The sequence below is a fragment of the Rosa chinensis genome, chromosome 3, assembly GCF_002994745.2.
Source record: "Rosa chinensis cultivar Old Blush chromosome 3, RchiOBHm-V2, whole genome shotgun sequence".
Taxonomy (NCBI): Eukaryota; Viridiplantae; Streptophyta; class Magnoliopsida; order Rosales; family Rosaceae; genus Rosa; species Rosa chinensis.
The window spans coordinates 13,220,223-13,247,995 of NC_037090.1; the positions used below are offsets into that span (position 1 = coordinate 13,220,223).

Here is a 27,773-nt window from a genome sequence, read left to right on the forward strand (position 1 = left end):
ACTGGTTATGCATCCGTTTTAATTTAGAATCTCAGAAGAACAAAGGATTTGCCGGGTATATAAATTATTCTTCATTCTAATAAGTTTTTGCAAGGTGTAATGAGTTTTGTTTTGAATTAAAAATAAGGGTGTTATTGGAAACTTGTTAGGTGTAATTAGAAATTCTATGATTTTATTGGGTGTAAAAAATATGCTAGGTATACTTAGATATTGGCTGGGTATATTTAGAAAGACCCAAATTCACTCTCATTACCTATTTTCTGTCATCAATCTAATTTGGCAAAAATGTTGAACAATACCTCACATAACCACACCATTTCTTTCCATTAAAAAGAAAACAAAAGTATATATCACTTATCAACATAAAGGACATATACCAACTTCTATACCTTATTCATGCTATAGAAAAGTACTTGCTATATTCCTATTCCCTCACATGTGACTCTCGCCTAAGCACATTGGAAAAGAGACAATAATAAAAAGATGGTTTGACATTTGTTTTGGAATGGGCATCAAATTAAGTGATCACTTGGCAAGTTTGAGTTGGTCAACTAAATAGCTCTTATTTTGTACCCCAATAACTTTCCAATCTAATGCGCTATGGTCTTACAAAATTTGATTCAACCAACTCAATAAGATGGTTGAACTTGTTGCTTTTCCATGTGTAAAAAGGTTTGTTCTTTTGGATCTGTGGAGTCGAGTAGGATCCCAAATGCCACCAATCGATTCCTCTCCGAGACCTCTTTCTTATATTCTTATACAATATAACTCACTTTTAAGATCTCACCCTAGCTAGTCTTATACAGTTTGTCTCAATTATTGTGTTCGTTTATTTCCTTCTTATGATCATCACTACACCACTAATTCCAAATTCACTGCCTCTTTTCTGTTCTGTGAAAAACAAATGCTTCTAGATATTTTATATTTGATTTGTTTAGTATCCTTCCTGCAAGACGTGTCTAAATCGAAGGGAATACGGGCATTTCATATGCTATCACTACTGTGATTAGCAGCCTGATTACAACAAAATGCTGGCGATATTGCTGACGCACTGCATCACTATTAGAACGCTCATCATGTTACTGTATTCGAACTTCTCTTACACATTTTACATGTTTCAAAAATGATAATGGATACTCTTATTAGACGTATATTCATTTTTCATTACAACATAATTACAAAATCGTTTATTTTTCGGATCGTCCTTAAAGAACTAATTGATAACTTGCTTTGAAAAAACTAATTGATCGGCGGACGATAGCTACGGACAACGTACTTTTATTTTAGTTACTAGTACAACTAACCCTACTGCATGCAAAAAACCCTAATGCGACTCTGAAGCCGCTCCTAAACCCTATTTCATCTTCCTCATGGCGGTTCACTTTCCGACCCCTCCTTCTTACAAAATGACGTCCATTGACGATGTTACAGCCAGCTTTGTTGCATCTCTCGCCCTAGCAGGCTCTGATGTTGTTGACATCTAGCACTTGAACGGCTCAAAGAGGTCCAACTCTTAGGCTTTTCTCCTGGCCAAACCGATGACAAAAAAACAGTTTGACACTCAAGATCTGCAACCCCATTTCCGACGCATCTGGGTCATCGATGGAGCCTTTAAAGTCCAAGACAGTACCCAAGGTCGCTTTGTCTTCTCCTTTGATCTGAAACGGGATCAGAATAAGGTTTTAAAGGGAGGGCCGTGGTATTTTAACAAAGCCCCGGTTCTGCTACAACAATATGACAGTATGTAAGATCCACTCGTCATCCCCATGAATCTGCTCTTTTTCTAGGTCAAAATCACAGGTATTCCGCCAGCCCTAAAAGATAAAAAAAATAATCATGAATGTGCCTTCTGTTGTGGGTAAGGTTCTGGACTTTGATCAAAGACTGTTTGACCATAAGGGTCAGATTAGGGGTTCATGTAGCTCATGCTATATCCCACCCTTTCTTCCTGAAACTGACTCTTAAAATCATTCCTGGAGTGGTGAAAGAAATTACCTTTTTCTTTGAGAATTTACATGGACAATGCAGGGAGTGCCATCTTTTGTTTCATGAACAGGGAGTTTGCCCTAATGTTGATGCACATACTGTGCATGAAACCGCTGCAAGACTTGAGACATCGGGGAAGTCTTTGACATCCCACTTTCCAGGTTTTTTCAATCTTCGTTTCCAGCATGGAGCGTTCCAGTTTCAAGGATTGAAAACACCTCTACTGTCACCAGTTGCGCTCAACTTCTTTGGCACGCCTGCTATGCACAAGCACCGCAAGGCTATTGTGGTGCGTAGTGCAAGAAGACCTCAGGCATGTTGAAGAAACAAATGTCCTAGCTTTAGTTCCTGTGGAAGTGGAGTCATCAACTGCAAAAAAAGGTAGGCCTACATCGCCGTATACATCCCCAGAGAAGCTGAAATTTCTGTGTAATGGTGATGAGACTGCTGCTAGCTCATCTATCATGCCCAAGAAACTAAAAGTTTCAGAATTCCACACCAAATTCTCTGCTAAATCCCTGGGTCTCATTGAAGCTCCGGGAGGTGTCTTAATTCCTAAGGAAGGGTCATTCATTCCCCAAGGATTCTATGTAGCTGGTCAAAGCAGAACATAAGAAGAAAAGAGGCCAGCCTCTAAGGTCGAAAAACAAGAACTCTTCAAAGAATAAGAAGATTGCAGTTGAAGAGGTGCTTAGCATGCTTTGCCCTAAAAAACCTCCTAGCCCTAGTGTTAAGGTCAAGGAGAAACTTTAGTTTTTTATTTTCTTTTGAACTATGCATATTTACTTGTCATTGATAACATAGTTTAGAGACTTTCTTTGAATAAGTGAGCATGGGTACCGTCAAATGATCGACTTAATCTATGTATCGCTGTGGTTTTTCACCGCAAACTCTTTATCTGCCCAGAGATAATAGATGGAGGATATGTAATGGTTTTTTCTGGTGGCCTAAGTTTTATTAATATATCTACATGAAATTTATAAAAAGAAGTAAATAAATAAAAAACCCTACTGCATGCAAGTCCCCACTATTGTGGATTTTACATTGAACTCGATCAAAGAGATTATGGTGAGCCCGTAATTGGCAAGATTAACCATCGATCCCAACACAAAACAAACCCATTACCCATGTTGGCCAGCTGGGGGATGCTTTTGGTTTTTCTTGGGTCTGTTGTCCAGTGGAGGCTTGCAGTAGAGCTAGACCAGGTCCGATGAATCCATAGTTCGATTATGATAAGCAAGAGGCCTGCCTCTTAAACAATAATCAAAGTGCCACGTGCAACCATCTCCCACATCTTCCTCGTACGTGTCCAAAACGGAACTGTATATATGCTGCTACTAGCTAGGTAAGTTCCAAAGGCTTCAGATATAGAATAAACCGGGCCATATCGCATAGGTGATATCTGAGGCATATATATCTGCAACCAGCTGTGACATTGTGTATATATAGTCATCTGCGCTCTAATCATTTAAGCTAGGAATTAGGAAACCAGTATTTTACTTTTGTTTATAAGTGGACAAGAAACTGAAGATTCCTCAGCTCTCTTCAATTTTATTCCCGCTGTGAATATTATTATCAAACCGTCTGGCTTAGGGTTTTATGTTTCGATCTATGTTTAGACTAAAAAATTCAATCAGTGGCCGGAAGGTGTTTATCCTAATGAGACTGCACTTTACTTCGCCCTTTTCCCAGCAACATGTTAAGGAGTTGATAGTTACAGAAAATATAATTTAAGTAAAAAGATGATGATCATACTGAAACACAGTTACACTTTCATTCTCTTCAGCTTTCTATTCACACATAATATACTATTTTCCAAGCAAACATTATTCCAAATATGAGTTAAACATGTTAGGTTTTATAAATAAATGTAGCGATGTCGTGACATATGCAGTACAACGATGTCGTCCGACATCAAGTCACATGGTTACCTTTCATTTTAGATGCATTTGTGCATCTTGCTATCCTTTATTGTTTTCCTCCTTTATAGATGTGTTTGTGCATCTTGTTATGCTTTATTGTTTTTAATTTCGATATTTTTGCATCGCTCAATGTACTTCTCAGTTTCAACTAATATAGTTTGTTGTATTTTCCAATAAAGGACGGTGAAACATTTATAAATTTTTGTGAGGATTATTTATCCTATTGTTCTATCTAAATTATTTTGAAATATTCTTGAACACTTTACTGTATCTTAGTTTACGTATCCATTCAATGCCCTTATTAATTGTGTACACTAGAAATTGATCTCTTTTTTTTTTAATCAAACCCAAAACCCTAAGGCCGGGTGCCAATATATTCATCTAAAGCCATAATAGGCCGTTACATACCATTCCGCTGCCATCTACAGACAAACAAGAAGAGAGTGGTAGTACCCACAGTGGTACATAGAAATATATAGACCCACTCATTAGACATTCACGTACGTAGACATAGCGAGAATCCCCCTTAGGTACTACTCCAGAGGCGCTAAAGGTACATAGAGTAAACACAAAATGCTTAGCTTCCTAATACAAGGAAATATTTTAATTTAGACAAACTAAAAAACAAGGAATGACCTTAATTAGGGCTAAAAACCACAGCCTAAATTTGAAAGTCCAATAGCACAGCCCTAAGAGAAAGAGGACAAACTCAATAAGGCCCAATAAGATAGGGTTGACCCAAGCCCAGACCACATCTCCATCACGCCTTCAGCCACCTGTACAGCGTCGGTGTTGTTTTGTCATCCCTAAGTCTCGCCATGAGCCTCCCACGAGAATCGCGTCGTCGAGCTCCGCCACAAGCCAGTGTTACCTCGAGCCCTACGGGCCTCTGTTGATGTAGAGCCCTGCCCCACGAGCTCGCTTCGCTGCCCAAACGCTCCAAAACCCACTCGCGGGATCTACACAAAAAGCGACCTCAACACCCAAACATGTGGCTCAATACCCGCCGCCAACCATCCTGCCAAAACCACGAGCCAAACACCTTATCTCCAAACCTCAGCCCAGGGCAATAAACTACTTGTCCGACAACCAGCACAGGGACAATGCAGCGACGCCGGCTCTAACCCTTGGTCACCGCCGGACAGGAAACGTTTTGTTGGTGTAGGTGCTCTCTCACAGCGCTAGGGTTAGGAGAGAGTTTCACTAGAAATTGATCTTAAGGAGCTTTTAATTATATATAAAAAGAAAAATATTAAAAATAAAAAAGGAATAAAGAAAAGTTAGTCAGTCAAATGTCGTTTTAGTTAATACCTCGATTACTTACTATAATTATATATATATATATAGGGATAATGACCACTTACCCATAGAATACCAAATACAACCCCATACACTCCACCAACTTATTTTCAACCCCACTCACACAAAAGTTTTCTCTTTTTCTCCCAACTATTCCTTTCACTTAATGTTTATCCCATTAATACCCATTTCTCTAAGCTTTTACTATTCTTTTGTTTTCTTTTATTTTTTTGATGAAACGTGGTGGGCCCATCTTGAATTTATTTGTCTAAATATAATTGCAGCAAAATTGTATCCTCCATTCGACGGTAAACAGTAAATTTTACTATTCATTATTTCGATCGTTGATAGACTTGAATTGGTGGCAATCTGTAAAAATACTAGTAAAGAGTTGAAAAAAGAAAGAGAAAAATTGAGAAAGCTGAAAGACTATAGAGATAGTCTTAACAAAGAAACTCCCAACTATTGGGATATCATTTATAGACTCCAAACTAGGATCTATAAATTAGAAGAAGATATTGACAATCTTTTATATGTTCTAGAGATAGAACAGAAACCACTTGATTATTTGAGCATTGGTAGATCCGCAAACTACTGGTATCAGAGCTTGTAAAATAGCTCAAAGGAGAACCCCTCCTTAATGGGGACAATGTCAGAATTGTTATTAGAGAAAATAAATCCTCTACTGAAAACTTCTGATGAGAAATATCAGAAGCTGTTACTAGAATTATCTAGATGCCAAGATCATCTAGAAAAATTTCCTACTATAATCCACCAATTGGAAAGATTGGAAAACAAACTGGATTATATCAAGGAATTTCCAAAAACGGAAGAAGAAAAGCTGACAGTCGTCAGTAGAAAAATCAATGAACAGCAAAAAACGCTGGATTCCATGAAAAATATACTGAAGGACAAGAAAGTGCCTACAGTAAAAAAGAAAGCTAATGGATTCAAACCATTAGAAAGGCCAGACAAGAATCCTGTTCCAAACATGATTTTTCTAGATCCTTCAACTAGTTCTACTAGTATCCGATATGAAAACTCGGAAAAAGAGAAATGAAGATGTTAAGCATCTTTGAAAAAAAGAAAGGAGTACAACTCCTAAATGCTGAAGAATTTGAGTTCAATGAGATTGAACAAGAAGTAAAAAATTCCTCAATCCCAAAGTTAGATTTTAAACAAATCTACAAAAGAGGAAAATTTGATTTAATGGACAGCCATTATTTCAAATTATTGGAAATTACAACACCAGCAACAGCAGGAGGAGAGACTGATCTTCTATTGATCACCCCAGCAGAAGTTGCCAGAGCACAAGCAAAAAAATATCAATTTATGCATATTGGAGCAGTCCAAGTAGGCATAAACTTGCTTGCTCGTGAAGGTATAAACTGTTCAGTCCTATGTGTTCTACAGGACAACAGGTTAACAGATTTCCAAGCTAGTCTGTTAGGAACACTCGAAGCATCCTTGTGCGACCAAGTAGCATATTTCAACTGCTTCCCCAACTTCACCACCAGCTTGAAAGATGCAGCTCACTGCCTCAGACTAAGAGTCAAGACAGATGGCATATCCATGAAAGAAGATATGCAAGAACTTGCAATAGTATATAGAATATACTATAAATTGATGAGTACCACAGTAGCCCCTAAGACGAGGATTACAAATATCCCAGGTCTTACTACTGGATTCCTCACCAATCAAAAGAACCATTCACAGCAGATACACAAAGTTACTTGGAATGAAGTAACATTTCCCCCTGAATGGAAATTATCCGGTCCAAAAAAGCAACCAGAAAGAGCAAAAGCAAAAATCTACGAGAGTAGAAGAACTGGAGAAATCAGCCTCAACTTCGACAATCACAGGAAAAGTGATGTCTGTCCTGAGAACCTCAGGATAAATAGCAGTCTTCTGAGAAGAACCTACAGCACTAGAGAAGCTAGTGTCAGTGGTACAAAACCCACTATTGAAGAACCAATATCAGAAGAAGATCTGGAAGCTGATCTAAACAGACCAGTCCATATGCTTAGAGCTGAGAGGCTCTATGATCTTTATGAAGAAGCTGAGAATTGTGAAAATCCTGAACGATTAGAAAAACTAATCGAAGAAATGAAAGAATTCAAAATCAGAAAGACAAGAAAAGTCTTTCCATATCAAGATATTGAAATGGAAGAAGGAGAAAGCTCTAAGACTTCCATTGTTCGAGAAAAGGGAAAAGTCAAACTTCCTATACAGAAGGCCCCTACGGGCAGAAATGGAGAAAGAAATTCTCAAAGATTTGTCCCAGAGGACAAGATACCCAGAGTACCAATTTCCAACTATGGAATTTGGCTAGATCTGGATAAAGCTCTTGACAAGAGAAAAACTCTTGACCAATGGGTAGACAGCCTAATGATGGCCTCTGCTCTTACCCTTGGAAAATTTGAAGCTCCTGATCTTCAGATGTACTTTGAAACTACTCTCACCGGGGTAGCAAAAAAGTATTACTTCTCTTTCAAGGAAACAGCCAGAGGAAAAGAGTGGCTGGAAGAAATTAAAACTTCAAAGTCTCCGTATGATTTTGCAGTACCCCTGTACGATCAGTTCTGTGGAGATCTCTCAAATTTGAGTGAAAAAGCCAAAGAAACGGCAAAATCGAATATCTATGCTCTCAAAATCTGCGACATGCGATATTTCGAAGAATACCTGAATGAATTTCAGGAATATTACTGTACAATTGGTGAACTAGAGAATACTGATCTAGTTAATCTGTTGCACAGAAAACTCCCTGAACCATGGAGAACAGCTGTGAGAGAAAGCATAGCTGAAAAGCCAATTGAAAGATTTTCAGTTGGAGGAATTGCTGACAGAATCCGGCAATTACTAAAAGATCAATGCAAAGCCAATCTTAGAGCTAAGATGGCTAAGAAGCAACTCAGAGGAGTTGAAAATTTCTGTTACGGAATATTGGATATGCCCACAAACTGGGGATGTCATGAATCCAAGTTCCACAGAAAAAGAAAAGAAAAATATTACTCTAAAAAATTCAAAAAGAGTAATCAAAAGAAGAATTGGAAATTCAAGAGAAGTTCCAATTACAAGAAACAGAAGGATGAAGATCCTAAAAAGAAATTCTTCAAGAAAAAGAAGAATACTCATCAGCATAAACAACCTAGCAAGAAAGCTTGCAGATGTTGGTTATGTAAAGCTGAAGGGCACTATGCCAATGAATGCCCGGAAAAAAGTAAGAGATCTACTAAAGCTATATTTGAGGAATATGAACAAATAGTAGAAGTAGCAAACCTGAAAGGCTACGAAATAGTCTATTCTGATGATGAAGAAGACGAGTCAGTTTATTCTGCCTGGTCTGAAGAAGAAACTTCATCAGATGAGTCTGAGATAGATTCTGAAGTTGAGTACTTCGAATCCAGACAAATGAATGTTTTAAAAATCAAGAATTGGGAAGAAAGCAAGACAGAATCTTTTATGTCTTCCTATCAGGTGAACCCTGGTACATTCGTTTGTGACTACTGTTTTTGTCACGAAAAGAATGGTCTCCCTATGTTTTGTGAAGAGTCTAAGAAGACTTATCACAAAGAATGCTTCATAGCTGAAGCTCGAAGAAAAACCAAGAATGGCCTTGTCAGCCAATTGGTTGAACAAGAATATGAAGAATATTTCTCTGAACAAAAAGAGAAAGAAGAAGAAAAGGAGGCAGAAACTCTGTTCCAAAAAATTATGGAATCTTCTTCTCCTCCCTCTTCCTCAGAAAGAAAGGAAGAAATCATCGGTGAAGAAAACATCGATGAAGATATTGAACTGGTTGAAACACCAGAAAATATAGAGCTGGTGAAACCACCAGAAACTGTTCATCTCTTAGAACGACAAGAGGAGGTTACTAACACATGGGATCTACTTGGCCAACCATCTGGCAAGTTTGATTACAAAGTTAGGTACGACCCTCCATCATGGTTCAATGATCTAGAGATCAAAGAGATAACTCCTACAAACTGGGATGATAGAATAGATAAATCACCCACTCAGGAAGATGTTCCAGAAGAATGCAAACCATTCATTCCCAAGGAACAAGCTCGGAAAAACGAGCCTCAACAATCAAAAGTCGTCTCTACAAGTAGATACAGCAACTACATAGAGATTGGACTCAAGTTCCCTGATCACAGGAAATATCATCTACATGCTTTTGTAGATAATGGATCAGGATTTACTGTGGCAAAGAGATTTGCAATTCCAGATGAACTCTGGAAAGAAGATAAGAAAAAATCTGCTACCGGTGTTACATTTGATGGGAGCCATCTCACCATGAAAAAAGTAGCAAAAAATGTTCATATCACCATTGGTGGCGGAACATTTATCATCCAGAATGTTTGGCAATCTGAAGGCCAAGGCGCTGATTTCTTGTTGGGAAATGACTTTATTCTCCAACAACGATTCATTCAGGATGAAGAAGCGATCGGCTTCAGGAAAGGAGAACGGGTATTCTGGGCAGACCGACTCACACATGCATTTAGTGTGGTAGGTCCCGGTTTTACTACTCACTATCAGAGATCGCAACAGAATAGTGGTGATCTTACCCCCTACAAACCAAAATTTGAACCCATACTCCAAATCAAACAACAAGAAGAACTGCTTGTTGAAGAATCCTCAGAAGAAGAAGAAGAAGCTAGTAAAGACGAAGAAGCTAGTTTCATCCATGAGCACAACCTCAAGCACTTTCAAAACAAGCTTGAGTCTCAACAAATTCCCACTCTTGACAAAATCAAGAAACTACTAGAGCAGAATGTAGATACAAACCCTCAGAAGTTTTGGGAAAAAGACCCAGTGGTCTGTGAATTAAGATTGCATGACATGAACGCTATCTGCCATGTCAAAGCCATTCCTCAGTACAAAGAGGAAGATCAGAAAGAATTCAGAAGTGATATTGAAGATCTCCTGAAAAAGAGATTAATTCAACCTTCCACTAGCCCTCATCATGCTCCAGCATTCTATGTAAGAAATCATGCAGAGAACCTACGAGGCAAAGCTAGAATGGTGATTGACTATCGAGATGTCAACAAAAAGACTGTCAAAGACGGTTATCAAATCGCTCAGGTACGAGTACTGATCAACCAGCTCAGAGGAGCCAAAGTCTTTTCAAAATTCGATGCAAAATCGGGTTTCTGGCAGGTCAAGATGCATCCTGAGAGTATCCCTCTCACTGCATTTGGAACACCACAAGGTCATTACGAATGGCTGGTTATGCCTTTTGGTCTAAAGCAAGCTCCCTCAATCTTCCAAAGAAAGATGGACAACATCTTCAAGCATGTGGCAGAGTTCTGCGTCGTCTACATAGATGACATCCTGGTCTTCTCCAAGAACCGAGAAGAACACATGAAGCACCTCCATGAGGTAACAAAGCTGATAGTTCAGCATGGGATTATCCTAGGGGAAAAGAAAATCTTCTTTATCCTTGATGAAGTTGATTTCCTAGGAATAAACATCAAAAATGGAGTCATAAAGCTTCAACCTCATATCCTTGAAAAGATCTGGAAGTTTCCAGACAAAATTCCTGATGCTAAGAGTCTAGAGAGATTCCTTGGTGTCATAAACTATGGGAGAGATTTCATCCCTAAGATCTCAGGATTAACAACAATGTTATCTCCTAAGACTAGTTCCAAAAGAAAATGGAACTTCACAGAAGATGATGAAAAGATCGTGAAGCAGATAAAAAATCTCTGCAAAAACCTCCCTCCTCTTCAACAACCAGAAGAGAATGATGAAATTATCCTCCAAACAGATGCGAGTGATAATTACTGGTCCGGTGTAGTCCTTGCAAAAACGCCTGGAACTAACATCGAAAAGATTTGCAAATTTTGTAGCGGCAAATTCAGCCCTGCAGAACTGAATTATCCCACAGGGGAAAAAGAAATTCTAGCTGTCAAGAAAACGATTTTAAATTCTCCAGCTTTTCTTGGAAAACCCTTTACTGTCCGCACAGATTGTGCCAGAGTAAAAAATTTCAAAAATTTCAAACTTGATAAAGCTGCTGATAGAGGAAGATTAGCAAACTGGCAATTATTTCTTAACCAATATGATTATAATGTTGAATTAATTGCAGGAAACAAGAATTATCTTCCAGACGCCTTGACCAGAGAACTGGCAATGTTCAGCCAGAGAGAAGACGACGAAGGTCGTAATCCCAGAAACAGAAGAACTGGGAAAGAACATGAACCTCAAGAAGATCCTATAGAAACCAAAGAAAAGGTTCTTAAAAGGTTTCTGCTAAGTCCAAAAGGCTTGGCCACAACTGATCAATCCCAGGGTAAAGGATTGGCTAGCCCGTCTCAAACGGCAGACGGTAAAGGCTCATCAAGACCGTTGATGGCTGCTGCTTTGCCAAAAAGCAGACCAACTCCAAATGGAGTTATAAATGTTTTTAATTATGAATTAAGAACTTTTGATACTCCTGTGTTCAGAACTGGCAGGAGACTAGCTTATCACCAGAAGGCAATCTTGGATAATCTCTTATTTGCCTTTCAAGAAAGAAGCAGTGGTCTAATGTTCCCGGCACTCTTTGCACTAGCTGAAGAACTATATGAGAATGCCAGACCACAATCTGAAGAAAGTCATATACAGCAGAGTGCTGTAAAGAAAGAAAAAATTCTCTTCCTAGAAAGTCCAGAAAGTGCTAGGGTTCCTATCATGGCACTTAATGAATCAGACTGGCATGAATTCCATAGTCTGATAGGAAGACATAATCCAGAAAACCTGGTTCCTCCAACTCTCTTTATTGTCTCAGGTCCTTATGTTGGAAGATACCTGGTTAATGTTCAGAGTGAACATCCTCAAGAACACAAGCTCTGGCTTGTTGAGAATGGTTTTGTCCATAATCTGTGGACTAAAACAAATGATGATCTAAGAGGTTTGCCACCTGTCATTGTCAACACAGTCAAAAATGTAAGAAAGAATGACTGTATGCTTCGACTGAAGTTCAGATCCACCCCTCCAGAATGGATCCAAAAGGCAAACGGTGAAGTTGAATATATTCCTCCTTATCATTATGTAAGAATCATTCAAAGGAAATATCTTCAACCAGCCTGTGTAGGGTACAATGGCCAGCCAAACTCAAGCATCCCATGGATGAAGGCCATGACTCTAGAATATATCAAAAAGATCATCTCTGAAGATGTCCACAATACCTTCCTGGCAGCAGGAGAAAAAATCATTATCACTGCCTACGATCATCCTGACGTAGTCAGCAGTGACTTATTCTTATCTCTTACCAGAAGGGAGATAGACTCGACACTGGCATGCTTACGATGGGTGGAAAAGCTTGAAACAGACAACCACTACAAAATGTATGTTGATACAGATGTCGAAGATAATGCAACAACAGTAAGGATGGCCCAGGCAGATAACGACTCGTTTGTCCTTGGTCACAATTCAGAAACCGACGAGAACATGTGAAGCAGCAGGTGTAGAAAACACCGAAAGTTCTTTTGGACTTTTCCCAAAAGCAACTTTTGCTTTTCAAAAAGCAGGTGAAAAACATTTCACCCAAAGGAATCTGCTTTTCCCCGGCCGACCTCCACCAGCAGGAGCACTAAGGAAAGCAGGAAATCACGGAGTCGTACTGTACATTTTGTTGTTTTGTTTTGAGTCCCGCTCCCTATATAAGGAGCTTTAGCTTCCCTTAGAAGGCATTCGAAAATAGAAAGCATCAGTTCATATTAGTCATATTAGCAGTGTAATTTTCTTTCCTGTCCGTGTGAAGAAGTGTGCTTTGATTTCAAGTAAGTACTGTAATCATTCTTATGGATAGCTAAACAGCTTTTAGCTGTTTACCTGAGAATGAGGCTCTGAATTTATAGCTTGTAATTATGTTTATATAAATAATTTCAGTGTGTTCACCCACTTCATCAAGTTTTAAGTTAAAAAGTTCTGTTATGTGTTTCTGTTATCTTCATCGTGTTCAGCCAATATCTTATACTTGCTTTAAGTTCAGAATCTCTTATTTTTAGAAAAAATTGCCACAGCTTAGGATAGAAACAAGCAGCAGTGATTCCGCCTGTTAAAGTAACCGTTAGGCAGGAGGCCATTAGGTGAAAAACTTGGGCATGTTGAAGGCTAGTTTTGTTTTTCTCAGAAGTTGGAACAGGGTTTTCTAAGAAAAATGAGTTTTGGACCTAAAAGTCAGCATAGGATACACTAGGCACTACTTTAGGAAGGACTACCCTTATGAGTCTTTTCACCTAAAAGTTGTGTAATTGGGCAAAATACAAGGATGTTGGATTGATTGGGCAAAATACCATGAGTTTGTGGGCAAACGGGCATAACCCCAATATATATATATATATATATAAATTTTTATCGTTATTAACCAAATTACGATAAAAAAAAATGGTTATTTTTAAATTTTTTCTTTTTCTTTTTCATTATGGGTTTCAATACAGTTTGTCCTTCTTTATCTGTTTAATGGGTTGTAGTGTAGTGTATGATAACTTGATGCGATTCACCCAAAAAAAAAATGATAACTTGATGCTAGTATCAATTATCTAAAACAGAGGGACATAGAAATATAATTTGTGGTAAGCATGCAATATGGGGAAACTGTGTTGTCAGCATTAGCTTTAAACTTAATGGACCATAAAGACATTATTGCACATGTGAGACAAAAGAGCAATTAATTATGGACTAATTTTATTAGATTTGAACCCCCATTAAACCTAAGCAGGGACAGCTTAGCTATTGGTGCTGAGAATGATTAACATGGCATAAGTGGTATGCTAATTATGTAGTTTTATATTCTAATAATTGAACCAGAACCTTGTTCCATGCCACATGGCTTTGCTCACTGGTCGCCTCTCAATATTTAACAAATAAGATGATCGCACAGATCATCGATCTTTTGTTACATGAACATGAACCCTAACAAAAGTTCGATATCCACCACAACAAATAAACATTATTTAAAAAGCAGTTCCATTTTTTCTCATTGGTGGAATTCGATTGATATTTAGGGTTTCAGGGCAGTGGAGAAGGAAGCTAGGTCCCTTATGATACGACTGATAGCCACACCCACCATATATTTTTAGACGAAAAGAAGAGTGGACGACACTTTGTTCTTCTTCGAGCTTAACTAGCTAGCTTTAATAATGCAGGATCTAAGTCATCTAACCAGGTTTCACTTCAGCCACAGTTTTTTCAGCTACTGGATGATGATTTCGATCCATCTTTCAGAAAAAATAAAGTGGCTCGAAGGAAATCTGTTTCGGGAATCTTTAAAGTTAATTCATGCAATTCCAATCAAGCAATTTTTGTTCTTCTTTTCCCATGGTATACAAGTTGGTCAATCTGTATGCCGCGTATTGATCCTTTTAAATACCTTTTATTCAGTACGTTGCCAGTTTAGAGCATCTCCAACAATGGAGTCAAAAGCCAAAGTCATTTGCAAAATTTGACTCCCCTAATGTCATCACTATTCATTCATATTTTGCATCTCCAACCCTCTTTAGTCAAAAGTCAAAGTCATTTCATAAATTAATCATTTTAAACAATTATTTAACTACAATATGAATTTATATATCATACGTAATTATTTTATATAATATATCGTCATTAATTTATTATTAGAAATTTTTTTTCTGATTTTTAAGAAAATTTTCTTTTATTTTTTGAAGGTTTTTTTAGTTTAAAACACAATTACTTTATATTAACCGTTGATTTTAAATCAGGGCATTTTTTCCACCGTCAGATTAGAAATTAGTAAATATATATTTACTTTTTTATTTTTAGAACAAATTAATCTGAGCCTTTCATTTTAAATAGAATAATTGAAGACTGAATCTGGGCTGTTGATTTTATGACAAGTTGGTTTTAATGTCATGTGCAGCTGGGGCCCACGTCTACTCCATCTAAAGCCAAAATGGCTTTCATTCTTCATTCTTTAGTCATTTTGGCTAAAGTTTTGACTCATAAGTCAAAATGACTAAACATGGGGATTGGTTGGAGATGCTGATAGAAGCATTTTAATGCGGTATTTTAATAGTTAATTCCTCACATTTTGCTTAGTTAATTCCTTAACGAATCGATTTTTAACTCAATTTCTATTTTCTTAGGTACATTGGAGTAAATGATGGTGAAATGAGCATTATGTCCACACTTACCTACAAATTGTGGAGATAAAATTGAAGTAAATGAGTAGGAAATCCACCATCATCATCACCCAAAAACATTCCATGTTTTAGGGTGTAATCATCATGTTTTCTCCATCATTACTCACACTAATTTACTCCATCTTTTCCAATTTCACTCTTCTTTTTCTTCCCTATATAAACACATTCTCCTCTCATTCTAAAACATCTTCCTTCATCCATCTCATCTTCTTTGTCTCTCCATTTCCTCTCCATATTTCTTTTTCATTCTCTAGTTTTCTTGTTCTTCATGTTCAAGCCAAGAGAAAGAGAAGCCATGCAATACATCAATTTCCTAACCGCCATCCACCCTTGTGTCGTCCCTAGAAGATTGCTTGCTTTCAAGGATCTTCAAGTTCTTCGTCTCAAGGCTTTATCATTCATCTTTCAAGGTGTATTATATCCTTTCTCTTGTTTTCTTTGTTTGATTTTGTAAGACTATGAATTCTAGTTAACAAATAATGTTAAGGGCAAAGTTTAAAGCCCGTTTATATGTTTTGAAATAAAGTTGTGAGATTTTCGATTTCTATGTTGTGATTCCATAGTTGCTTATGTGTGATTGTTCGATTGAATTTGCTTGATAGAAAACTTTTATATGTTTATCTTATTTGGGTCGACACTTATAGGATTTGCATGTAATTGGTGCTAGGTTTAAGAACATGAAATCGACTTTTCGTTTTGTGTAAACTTGAATCAAAGTAGTAAAGGTTTTGGACAAAAATCGAATTCAATTGAAGAGGATTGCAATTAGGTGAACTTATTCATACTAAGTTGTACACTTGAGTTGATAGCCTTTCTCTATGTGTAATGCATTAAACATGACATGATTGACTAGCTTTCTAGGGCTTGATTGCATGTTTGATAGGATTGATCTAGGTGCTTTCGCTTAGGTTAATTAGCATTGAAAAGTAAAATATGGGAAATCATTTGCTTTCAAATGTTTCACATGATCAACTCCTCTCTCATGACTTGGAAGAACAATTATAGGGTTTGAATCGAATTTGATTACATGGAATTGATTTTGATCTTTGTTCCTTGCGTTCCACCCTTGTATATATGTTTTTACATTTTCTTTATTTTATTTATTTTAATTTTAATTTTAAGAATCCTAATCCCCCCTTATTTGTGTTTACTTGTATATATTTATATTCTTTATTTTATTTTTGTAAATAATACTTTTCTTTATTTGTTTCACAATTACAAGTGTACCCTCAATCCCCGGAATAGAACGATCCCTATTTACCATATACTAACGATGACATTTTACAGGGTTAAATTGCGCGCTTGCCAAAAGCGCATCAATTTTTGGCGCCGTTGCCGGGGATTGAAAAATCACTTGCTAAATTGTATCATTTATTGTATATATTTGTTGTATATAAATTGTTTGAAACTTAGTTTATATTAAGTAGGATATTATTTATATTATTGAACACGAATTTTAATTGTAGGTTGTAAATTGAGAGGAATAGGTGAAGTCTCTTTTATTAATATTGGCCTAAACCCCTTATTGGTACCTAGCTCAGGTCCCTTAAGGTTGAGGGCGGCCTTTATTAACACTTGTTGAACTGTCTTCACACTTATGAACTTTTTCATCTTAGTAAGTATAGCCTATGTGGAATGGTGTCTAGGAAGGGGACAACGTTCATGACGGGTTTTTGAATCCAGAAGTGCTTGCAAATGGGCGTAAACCACAATGTGGGAGTAGCTCATGCCAAAATGGATTTTTCCTCTCGTGTTCGTCCTCCCCCACCTGGCCATTTCAGTAAGGTTGCCCAAACGATTTGAAAGGGAGTTTGTGTCTAGGCGACTATACTTGGGCCGCACGTCCACTTGATTTACCGCTTGGAATTTGATTCGATATCAATAATGTTTATAATAAAAGAAATACTTGTGAATACTCTATACGTGTAAATTATTTTGTTGTTTCACACTTTAAACTTGTAAAAATACTTTTCACGTTTTATACTCACTTGAGTACTTAACTTGTGTCTTATGTACAATATACTTGTTAATTATACTTGTAGTTTGTAATTAATAGTTATACTTGTTTTTATTTTGTATTTCTTTGTTAATTATAGTTACTAACTTTATTTAATGTAAGTACCGTCTGGCTGCAAGACGTAAAATACAAGCGCTACTTGGGAGGCAACCCATGCAAATCAGATTTGCTTTCTCTTTCCCTATTTCTTTTTATTTTTCAATTTTTCTCTTTAGTTTTTATTTTAGGATTTGTTTTCGTAAATGTCTTCTATCTATGCTTACTTATTACATTGCATGCTTTTAATTGATTACATTGAGGATAATGCAATATTTAAGTGTGGGGGAAGAGATTTATATTTTTGTCTTTCATTTTGAGTCCTATATATATATTTGTCTTTTATTTTTGAGTCCTTTATATAAAAAAATATTTTAAAAAAAAAAAAAATTTGCATTCATTCAGTCTTATTAAATTCAGCTATTTACAAAAAAAAAAAAAAAAAATTAAAAAAAAAATATATATAATAATAATACTAAGCCATGTCTGCATCTCTGTAGGAGTTGAGACTGAGCTCAAGGGAAATGTGAGAGCCACCGCCATAACCGCCACCTCCCTCGGAAGTAGTCTTCATGTTGCCCAAGATGTCCTCACCATGCATGGGGAATAGTGGAAGGGTTTCAATCTCCTGGTGATATTCTCCTCGTTGTTCCATGATCGATCCATCAGCACCATAGCCGACACGTGACCCAAAGTTTAGATCAATGGATTTGTCAGTGGATCTGTCATTACTAGTAGAACCAGTGGAACCAAAATTGAGATCGAGAGATCCACCAACCGGAACGTTCCGAAATTCCTTCAACTTCTGCCTCTCACGAGCCTTGAGGTTCTGGAACCAAAAGAAGACGTTTTTGTCCTCGATCTGCCCATACTGTTTCAGATGAAGGCAGATCTCTTGAATCTGCTATGGAGTTGGGTACTTAAAACCCTTATCATAGTAAAGGCCCTTGAGGATTCTTAGTTGAGGCGGTGTGGGAGCCCACCGGTTACTACTCCCGGCTGCTTGGATGCTTCCTCCCTCCTCGGTTGGTTGCTGGGCTTGTAATTCCATTTGTTGCTGGGTTTGTAACTCCATTAGTTGCAGAGTTCGTGGTTCCATGTTGATGAAGAAAGGATTTGAGTTTCGAAGGAAAGGCTGAAGGGTTGAGAGAGAAAGGCTGGAACTCGGAAGAATTTTCTTTTGGAGTGAACAGTCGCTCAGAATGCACCTATTTATAGAACGAGTAAGCAGATCTCCACCGTTGGATCGACGATCTCTGAGACTAAATCTACGCGTTGGATTAAAGTCACCCGAAAACACGGAAAAGCTGTTGGCGCGTGGAGGACACGTGGGGGAACCAAACGAATCTCGAGGAGCTGTGACAGACAAGCTACAGCAGAAAGCAGGTTTAATTGCCGTGAATCAAGGAAAAGAAAGGACGCGTGGGGGAATCAAACGAATCTCGAGGATCCGTGACAGACAAGCTATAGCCGAAAGCATGCCATAAATCCAGGAAAAGAAAGGAATATTTACACGTGGGGGAGTTTCTTGGGCCGTGAACTGTCATAACTCTTCTCCTTCCCGGAGAAGCTTTGTTAAAACCGTGTGCCTGTTGAGATTTCTACCCTATTTTGTGCTTTACATATACATCCTTTTTTGTCTCCTCCAGATTTTACTAAGGTTTGTCTAAGCGTGCAGTTTCAAATTCCTTCTACTTCCTCATGGCTCGAACCAAGGTTACCCCTCGCAGGGGCGTCAATCAACGCCGTGTTCTCTCTTTGGAAGAAGAAGGTCGTCAAGCGGCCACTAGAGCTGGGCTTACTCGTCCATGGGACCATCGTCCTATCCGTGAGCGTACCCGCAGTCCCCCTCCTCTGCCTCGTCGCTCTCCCAGACTGCATCCCAAAGAGTCTTCTTCCTCACCAGCTGCTCGTGCTCCTCGGCCTATGGCCACCCTGGAAAGCTTGTCGGATTTGATTGATGATTTGCGTTCCTCTCTCCGCGATGGTATTATGGTGACAGATTGGAGAGTCAATTGCATGATCGATTACATCTCTGAGATGAACTGCTCTTTGATCCGCTGTCACACTGCAATAAACAAGCTTGCTCAGGAAGTCAATAACTTGCAGAGTTATCCTCCTGGGTTTCCTCGCAAGGACGCTACTGCATCACAACATGAGGACCCGCCTCCGAAGGCTGAAACCAGCAAGAGGGCTGCCACTCGCCCGCATACCGCTCCTCCAAAGGAGTAAATGGAGGTACAAGTCTAGGCTGAAAGACTTTAAACATTAAGCGCTGCATGGGAGGCAACCCATTTCAACCGTATCTGTGGAGGAGACATCAAACGCAGATTTGCTTTCTTGAACTCTTCCTTCTATTTTATTTTCATGAATTTTAGGTTGTTTTAGGTTTCGTTGTGTTAACTTTCTCTTCTATGCTTGATTTATGCTTTGCATGATTTTTATTTGTTTATACATTGAGGACAATGCATGAATTAAGTATGGGGGAAGGATTATTGCTTTATTGTGTTTTTAGTAGTTAGTATATAAAAATAAAATAAAAAAATAGTTGATGTTGGATTGTGTTTTTATTGTGTTTTTAATTGATGTTGTGATACACTAAGGTATATTGGATTAAACATAGTCTTGAAAAAGGGTAGCTGTTTCAGTCCCATTGCACATCGAGACTCCCTGTTCCCGTACCTAAGTGTTGAAATTAAATTAAATTGTAAAAAAAAAAAAAATGTTGGTTTTAGAGTGTTTTTGTGTGTTTGAGTCTTAGGATGCTCCTAACGTCTAGGATGAACATGTCTCCGAATTCATGGCTGAAGGTTTTCACAATCAAAATAGGACATAATTGAATTCTGTGGTTAATCGACATTGTGATGCTTGTATGAAGATTTGAGATATGATTGTAACTTGGTTCATTAAGCATGCTAGGATTAAGTCTGATTCATTTGACCCAAGTGAGCTGTTGAGCTAAAATACTTTCTTTTTGAGTGCTTACTGATAATTTCAGAATTTCATGGCTGTATTTGCAAAACCTCATCTTTCTTTGAAAATCCAATGATCATGTGCCATAGATTTTAATGGACTAGAGAGTACTAGAACTCGGCTGTTGTGACTGTCAAAACTTGTATGCCATAATATGCACTGATCCTGGATAGGATAGAAGGCATTAGGGTAACCACCATAGCCAAACAAGCATGTGTCCCCAATTGTGCCCGTCGTGGGACTCCTTAGAATGAACCCCTTTGAGCCTACGTTGAAAACCTTTGTTTCATTACCCTCACTACCCTACCATGAGCTTAGTACAGGATATCTCTACCCTTGTCTTAAGGACTTAGTAGAGCATGACATAGTATGTAGGGGTGACGATGAAAGACAAGTGTGGGGTGGGGAAAATCCAAGAAGAAAAAAAAAGAAAAAATTTTGCCTTGAAAAAAAAAAAAAAAAAAGAAAGAAAAGCGGCAAAAGAGAAGAAAAATTGAAAAGAAAACTCTTGGGAAAATGTTGAAGTGTGGTTTTGGACTTGCAAATTTGTAGAAGGCTCAAAGTTGAAAATTATGCCTTTGTCCATTCCCATGTTGGTTAGAGTTAAGGTTTGGCCCAAAACAATGATATTTGGTCTACAAAAATGATGACATAAGGTGGTCCTTATATGCTCTGCTAGGTCCTTAGGATTTTTGTATCATTAATCTTCATTTCGAAAACCCTAGCTTAGCCCCATTACAACCTGTTTTAAGTGCTGACTTGATCCTTGAGATGGGCAGTCTTTGGTTAGTGGAGTCAGTTACGCAGTCGAGCTTATGGTAGGTCCATTTGTGCACTTAGTCATTTCATGAGGTCATTAAAAATTCTTCACAAAATGTGTTTATTGATGAAATATGCAAGCGGTTTGTTGCCTTACAATTTGTTCTCTTGCATATACTTGAGTGTGAAGCTTTTAAGCATAGCCATTTATGAGAGAAAAATCGAGAGTATGCCCTGTGAGTTTGGATTGGACTTGTTCGAAACATGCTATCATTCACTGTATAACTTAAGTTCTCCATATCTTGCTTAGTCATATGAATGTCACAGGTTTATTAACCATGGAATTATCTTTGTGATTTTGATTAAGTGTTTAACGTGAAAGTCATGAGTTTGGAGTCTCTGAGACAACAGTTAGGAGCAGTAGAGTCATTTACTTGCTTTCTATCAAGTCTTTGTTCTGTTTTGTATTTTTGTTTTGCTAAGGGACTAGCAAAAGCTAAGTGTGGGGGAATTTGATAGAAGCATTTTAATGCGGTATTTTAATAGTTAATTCCTCACATTTTGCTTAGTTAATTCCTTAACGAATCGATTTTTAACTCAATTTCTATTTTCTTAGGTACATTGGAGTAAATGATGGTGAAATGAGCATTATGTCCACACTTACCTACAAATTGTGGAGATAAAATTGAAGTAAATGAGTAGGAAATCCACCATCATCATCACCCAAAAACATTCCATGTTTTAGGGTGTAATCATCATGTTTTCTCCATCATTACTCACACTAATTTACTCCATCTTTTCCAATTTCACTCTTCTTTTTCTTCCCTATATAAACACATTCTCCTCTCATTCTAAAACATCTTCCTTCATCCATCTCATCTTCTTTGTCTCTCCATTTCCTCTCCATATTTCTTTTTCATTCTCTAGTTTTCTTGTTCTTCATGTTCAAGCCAAGAGAAAGAGAAGCCATGCAATACATCAATTTCCTAACCGCCATCCACCCTTGTGTCGTCCCTAGAAGATTGCTTGCTTTCAAGGATCTTCAAGTTCTTCGTCTCAAGGCTTTATCATTCATCTTTCAAGGTGTATTATATCCTTTCTCTTGTTTTCTTTGTTTGATTTTGTAAGACTATGAATTCTAGTTAACAAATAATGTTAAGGGCAAAGTTTAAAGCCCGTTTATATGTTTTGAAATAAAGTTGTGAGATTTTCGATTTCTATGTTGTGATTCCATAGTTGCTTATGTGTGATTGTTCGATTGAATTTGCTTGATAGAAAACTTTTATATGTTTATCTTATTTGGGTCGACACTTATAGGATTTGCATGTAATTGGTGCTAGGTTTAAGAACATGAAATCGACTTTTCGTTTTGTGTAAACTTGAATCAAAGTAGTAAAGGTTTTGGACAAAAATCGAATTCAATTGAAGAGGATTGCAATTAGGTGAACTTATTCATACTAAGTTGTACACTTGAGTTGATAGCCTTTCTCTATGTGTAATGCATTAAACATGACATGATTGACTAGCTTTCTAGGGCTTGATTGCATGTTTGATAGGATTGATCTAGGTGCTTTCGCTTAGGTTAATTAGCATTGAAAAGTAAAATATGGGAAATCATTTGCTTTCAAATGTTTCACATGATCAACTCCTCTCTCATGACTTGGAAGAACAATTATAGGGTTTGAATCGAATTTGATTACATGGAATTGATTTTGATCTTTGTTCCTTGCGTTCCACCCTTGTATATATGTTTTTACATTTTCTTTATTTTATTTATTTTAATTTTAATTTTAAGAATCCTAATCCCCCCCTTATTTGTGTTTACTTGTATATATTTATATTCTTTATTTTATTTTTGTAAATAATACTTTTCTTTATTTGTTTCACAATTACAAGTGTACCCTCAATCCCCGGATAGAACGATCCCTATTTGCTTATACTACTAACGATATTTTCAGGGTTAAATTATGCGCTTCCCAGGAGCGCATCAGATGCTCATCACAAAAGCCAAAGCCAAAATGGCTTATGACTCCACTTGTTGGAGATGCCCTTAGATCGCCTTTTTTAACGACGATATATGGCAGTTGGGTTTGCTTCTTTAGAAAGCTTCACCGTTAAATGTCTAAATTTTGTAGTGGTGTACTGATGTCATCATGGTCGATTTTCTCGATGACATATGGACTAGCTAATACTTAATCGTATGTATATGTGATGAAATTAAAGGGTGAATCTACGTATATGTCTCCAATCATGAGTGAATTGCTCCATGTCGTATTTGTACGTTGCTCATTTATATTTAGGATTTACGAATCATGACAGTTTAATAAATAAAGTCATTTACACATGTTAGAAAATAGTAAAACATGTGCTGAATCTTGTAGAAAAGGCTTGTAACTAAGAAAAGTATTAAAATGATTGGGGATGAGTGAAGCTTTGTTCAATAGGAAATGTTTTTCTTTATTTATTCAGATAGATGAAGTCGCACTAAACACATTCCTAAATATCCATATTAAAGTAATTCTCCTATATGATAATGGGTGGAAAACGAACTACCAAATAATAATAATAAAACATGTAACTTTTATATTAGAATATTAGACAAATATACCTTATTGTATTGTCCTTTCATATCTCAGCTGCTCAGTGAAAGAACTACCATTTAGCTCGGTTACTTTTCACATAATTGATCTCACGATCCTATATTCATCATGTGAAATGTTCATTATTCAAATAACCCATGTATCAAGAAGTTGTCATTTTGCATGATTAACCTCAATTACTAGTTGTGGGAAACAGATTAAGAAGGAATGTAATCATACTTTTTCTTGTTGTACTAAAAAATTTAAGGAATTTAATTACCAAACCAAAATCATTCACTTCCACCCGTTATTTTGGAGGGCATTCTAAGCGTAGCTTCTAACCAGCTTGAAGTTGTAAGAGTGAATAGATGATGGTGTGATGTGGTTGTTGGAGCTGCTCTTAGAGAAAGAGAGAGAAAATGTAGAACAAAAATCAAGTTTTCATGCATGCTTATGCATGTCATAAGTGATATTTGTCAATTACTAAAGCCCAGTGTTGCCACCTCGCAAGTTGAACAACTAATGCGCACAACACGAATGTACCCCGAAATAAATCGTATCACTGCAAGTCGGTTATCTAATTAAAGAGAAGATTTTGAATGATATGGTTGTGTTACGTGATATCTCTAGTCCTCTAATTATAAAGCATGGCATTAACATGAACTATATAGAATACCAAAATAAGCATAGGACAATAGCTAAACTACCACTCTAGTATTCTCATGTGGAGCTGATTCCTCATGCTCTAACCATGTCTAATCCGATTGAATCCTGACCTAAATAGAAAAGAAAAAGGGTCGCATAACTGGTATTGTCAACAAGCCTAAGGAGTGAAAGTTGAAAGCAAAAACCTCTTTTGCAACGAAGAAGACAAGAAGCTGAAGATCTATACCTCTTGAATTGTTATCTAGTTACCTCATTATGAAATTTAGTATGTGAAGAGTGAATTTTTAATATGCTCCATGTTTTATATATTTTTTGTGCTTATGTCACTAGTTTTATCAATAAATTTATAATTTTTTTAAAAAAGTAAATAAAAAATGAAAGAAATATTAAAAGATAAAAACAAAATTGATGGGATAAAAAAAAAAACAAAAAAAGGCGCACTGTCACGGCGGTAAGTAACGGCAGGCCAAATGGGTGACATCCAGTGCAGGCTTTAACCCAGCACCTCTCTCTTTATAATGAGACGCTCCCACACGACTCTGAAATTTCTCCTTCTACTTCTCCAAATCTCAATTCTCAGTCCCGAAAATTTCCAATTAGCCTCACCCTTCACTTTTGGACTGGCATAAATCGAAAAAAAAAAGAATTTAATTTAGAACTAATAAAAATAAAAGCTGGAATAGGGAAAAAGAAATATGGTAGTTGATGATATGCTGGAGATGAGCATCATGGTCAGCTATGGAGGTCCCTCTTGTTTCCGGTTCCCCGATGCCTATCCCAAAAGGTAACCTCTTTCAAGATCCCCACTCTTGGGTCTTTGGATTTTTGACTCTTTTAGGATAAATTTTTCTTCTTATTTTATTTATTTTTTTTAATTTTTAATTTTGCTTTTTAAAATTGGTTTTATGGATTTGATGGTTTTGATTCATTGTTTTCCACCTGGGTTTGGAGGAATTGTTGAGATTCTTGGGTTAGGGTTGGATATGGTGTTTCTATAGCGTTTTCGATATCTCTTTCTCTCTCTCCCTAGGTAGAGATTGAAGAGATTTATTAGAAATAAAAAAAATAAAAATTCTTCAAGCTGCTCTCTCAGTCTTTCATTTCGATATAAATTTTAGTTTTTTTTTTGTTTTTGGAATTTGATTGAACCTTGTTGTAGTTTATTGGATATTTGATTGTGTGTGTGAGAGGAATTTGTTATTTTGATTGATAAAACTAGGGTTTTGATGGAGGGGAGATATAGTGGGGATTGATATGAGGATGAAGGTGTTTATAAGGTTACTTTGTTGAGTTTGTTTTTGGGAAAATGGCAATATTCAATCCACCAGCAACAATACTCACCATCCAGGAGCTGCTGCTCAGCTGAAATGGTTGATTCCCTCCTCACCGCCCTGTCAATGGAGAATAATCATCACCCATCAACGCTCTTGTCAATGGATTCCAGTGCCTCCTCACACGACGAATTGGATTTGGAAATGAATCGGCAGATCATACTTTCTCGTCCACCTGACATCAATTTGCCCCTGTCGGCCGAGCGCAGCCCCCCGCCGCCGTCATGGAATTCGGAACCCTGTGATATTCTGGATGTTGGGCTTGGTCCACAGGTTTACGAGACTGAGAGCCTACTTGCGGTCCCCAAGGTTGGAAGGAAATGTGCCAAGCGGATAGACAGCATATGGGGTGCCTGGTTTTTCTTCAGTTTCTACTTCAAGCCTGCATTGCAGGAGAAATCAAAGGCGAAGATTGTCCGGGACAGTAATGGGGTTTCAGGGTTTGAGAAAACTGATCTCAGGCTTGATGTTTTCATGGTTCAGCACGACATGGAGAACATGTACATGTGGGTTTTCAAGGAGAGGCCGGAGAATGCATTGGGGAAGATGCAGCTGAGGAGTTACATGAATGGGCATTCCCGCCAAGGGGAGCGACCATTTCCATTTAGTGTTGACAAGGGTTTTGTTCGATCCCACAGGATGCAACGGAAGCATTATAGAGGCCTTTCAAATCCGCAGTGTGTTCATGGGATTGAGCTTGTCCGGGCACCTAATCTCATGGTTCTTGATGATGAAGAGCGCAAGAGGTGGATGGAGCTTACTGGAAGGGACATGAACTTCACGATCCCTATCGAAGCAGGTGATTTTAGCTCATGGAGAAACCTTCCAAATACAGATTTTGAGCTGGAGAGGCCACCAGCTCCAATAAAGACTGTGCCAAACAACCACTCAAAGAAACTGCTGAACGGATCTGGATTGAACTTGTCTACCCAGCCATCTAACAACAACCATTGCGAGGCAAATGGAAATGGAAATGGTAATGGAATGGACCTATCTCCTGTCAGTAGCAAGAGGAGGAAGGAGTTTTTCCCAACTGGGAATGATGATGACTGCTACTTGGGTGTTAATCCTCCTTCTGATCGGGTCCTGGATATGGAAATCAACCCAAATGAGTCGCAGTGGCTACATCAATTTAGTGGTGTAATGAAGAACGTTTATGGGCCTGTTACAGCTGCAAAGACAATCTATGAGGATGATGTAGGTTATTTGATCATTATCAGCTTACCCTTTGTGGATCTTCAGAGGGTGAAAGTTTCTTGGAGGAACACTCTCACTCATGGTATCATCAAGGTCTCTTGTATAAGCACATCTCGCATGCCATTCATTAAGAGACATGATCGTACTTTCAGGCTTACAGATCCTGCCTCTGAGCACTGTCCTCCTGGAGAGTTTGTTAGAGAAATCCCTCTCTCCACCCGCATTCCTGAAGATGCTAACATAGAAGCTTATTACGACGGGCCAGGATCAGTGCTTGAGATTATGGTTCCAAAACTCCGTGTTGGACCAGAAGAACATGAGGTTCGTGTTTGCCTTCGCCCTCACCTTGGAGGCAACGATCTTATGTTGACTTAAGATAGGCAATGATAGAGATTAAGGTTTCTTGCTATGGTGGTGCTGCACTGTTCTACTAACTGTGTACCATACAGTGTAAGTGTATTTTAGTATTCCATGAAGGGAAAAGAATGCTGCTTCTCATATTTGTCATTGCAGTTTTTTGCTCCCTATTCTATGCTTCTGTAGTTGACAGTCTGTTCTTGGCTTATATATCTGATTCCAGTAATTTAAATTATGGTTCAAATTTTGCTTCTTGAATACCTTGAATGTGGTGACTTTTGCTAGCTTATATTTCTACTCATTTAAGTTGAACTGTTGAACTCCAATATTAAAATGTCTTAGTTTTGTTCTTGTTTGTTGGTTTCACTTATCAGCACAGAACTTGTTCATTCTTATTACTCCATCATCAAAGTTGATTAACTCAGCTTGGCAATACCCAAAGTGGCAATACCTAGAGTGGTGTGAGCAGTAGGCTTATTCTTGATATTTGTCCCAGATTGAAG

At 37.7% G+C, this 27,773-nt stretch overlaps 1 protein-coding gene across 1 annotated transcript; it reads left to right on the forward strand.

Moving 5' to 3' along the window:
* The first annotated feature begins 24,917 nt into the window (after window positions 1-24,917).
* On the forward strand, window positions 24,918-27,523 carry LOC112191431. The gene is made up of 2 exons (XM_024330779.2): window positions 24,918-25,169; window positions 25,605-27,523. Exon 2 carries the CDS (start codon window positions 25,753-25,755, stop codon window positions 27,286-27,288), a length of 1,536 nt encoding a protein of 511 aa, XP_024186547.1. The 5' UTR covers window positions 24,918-25,169; window positions 25,605-25,752; the 3' UTR covers window positions 27,289-27,523.
* The last annotated feature ends 250 nt before the right edge of the window (window positions 27,524-27,773 follow it).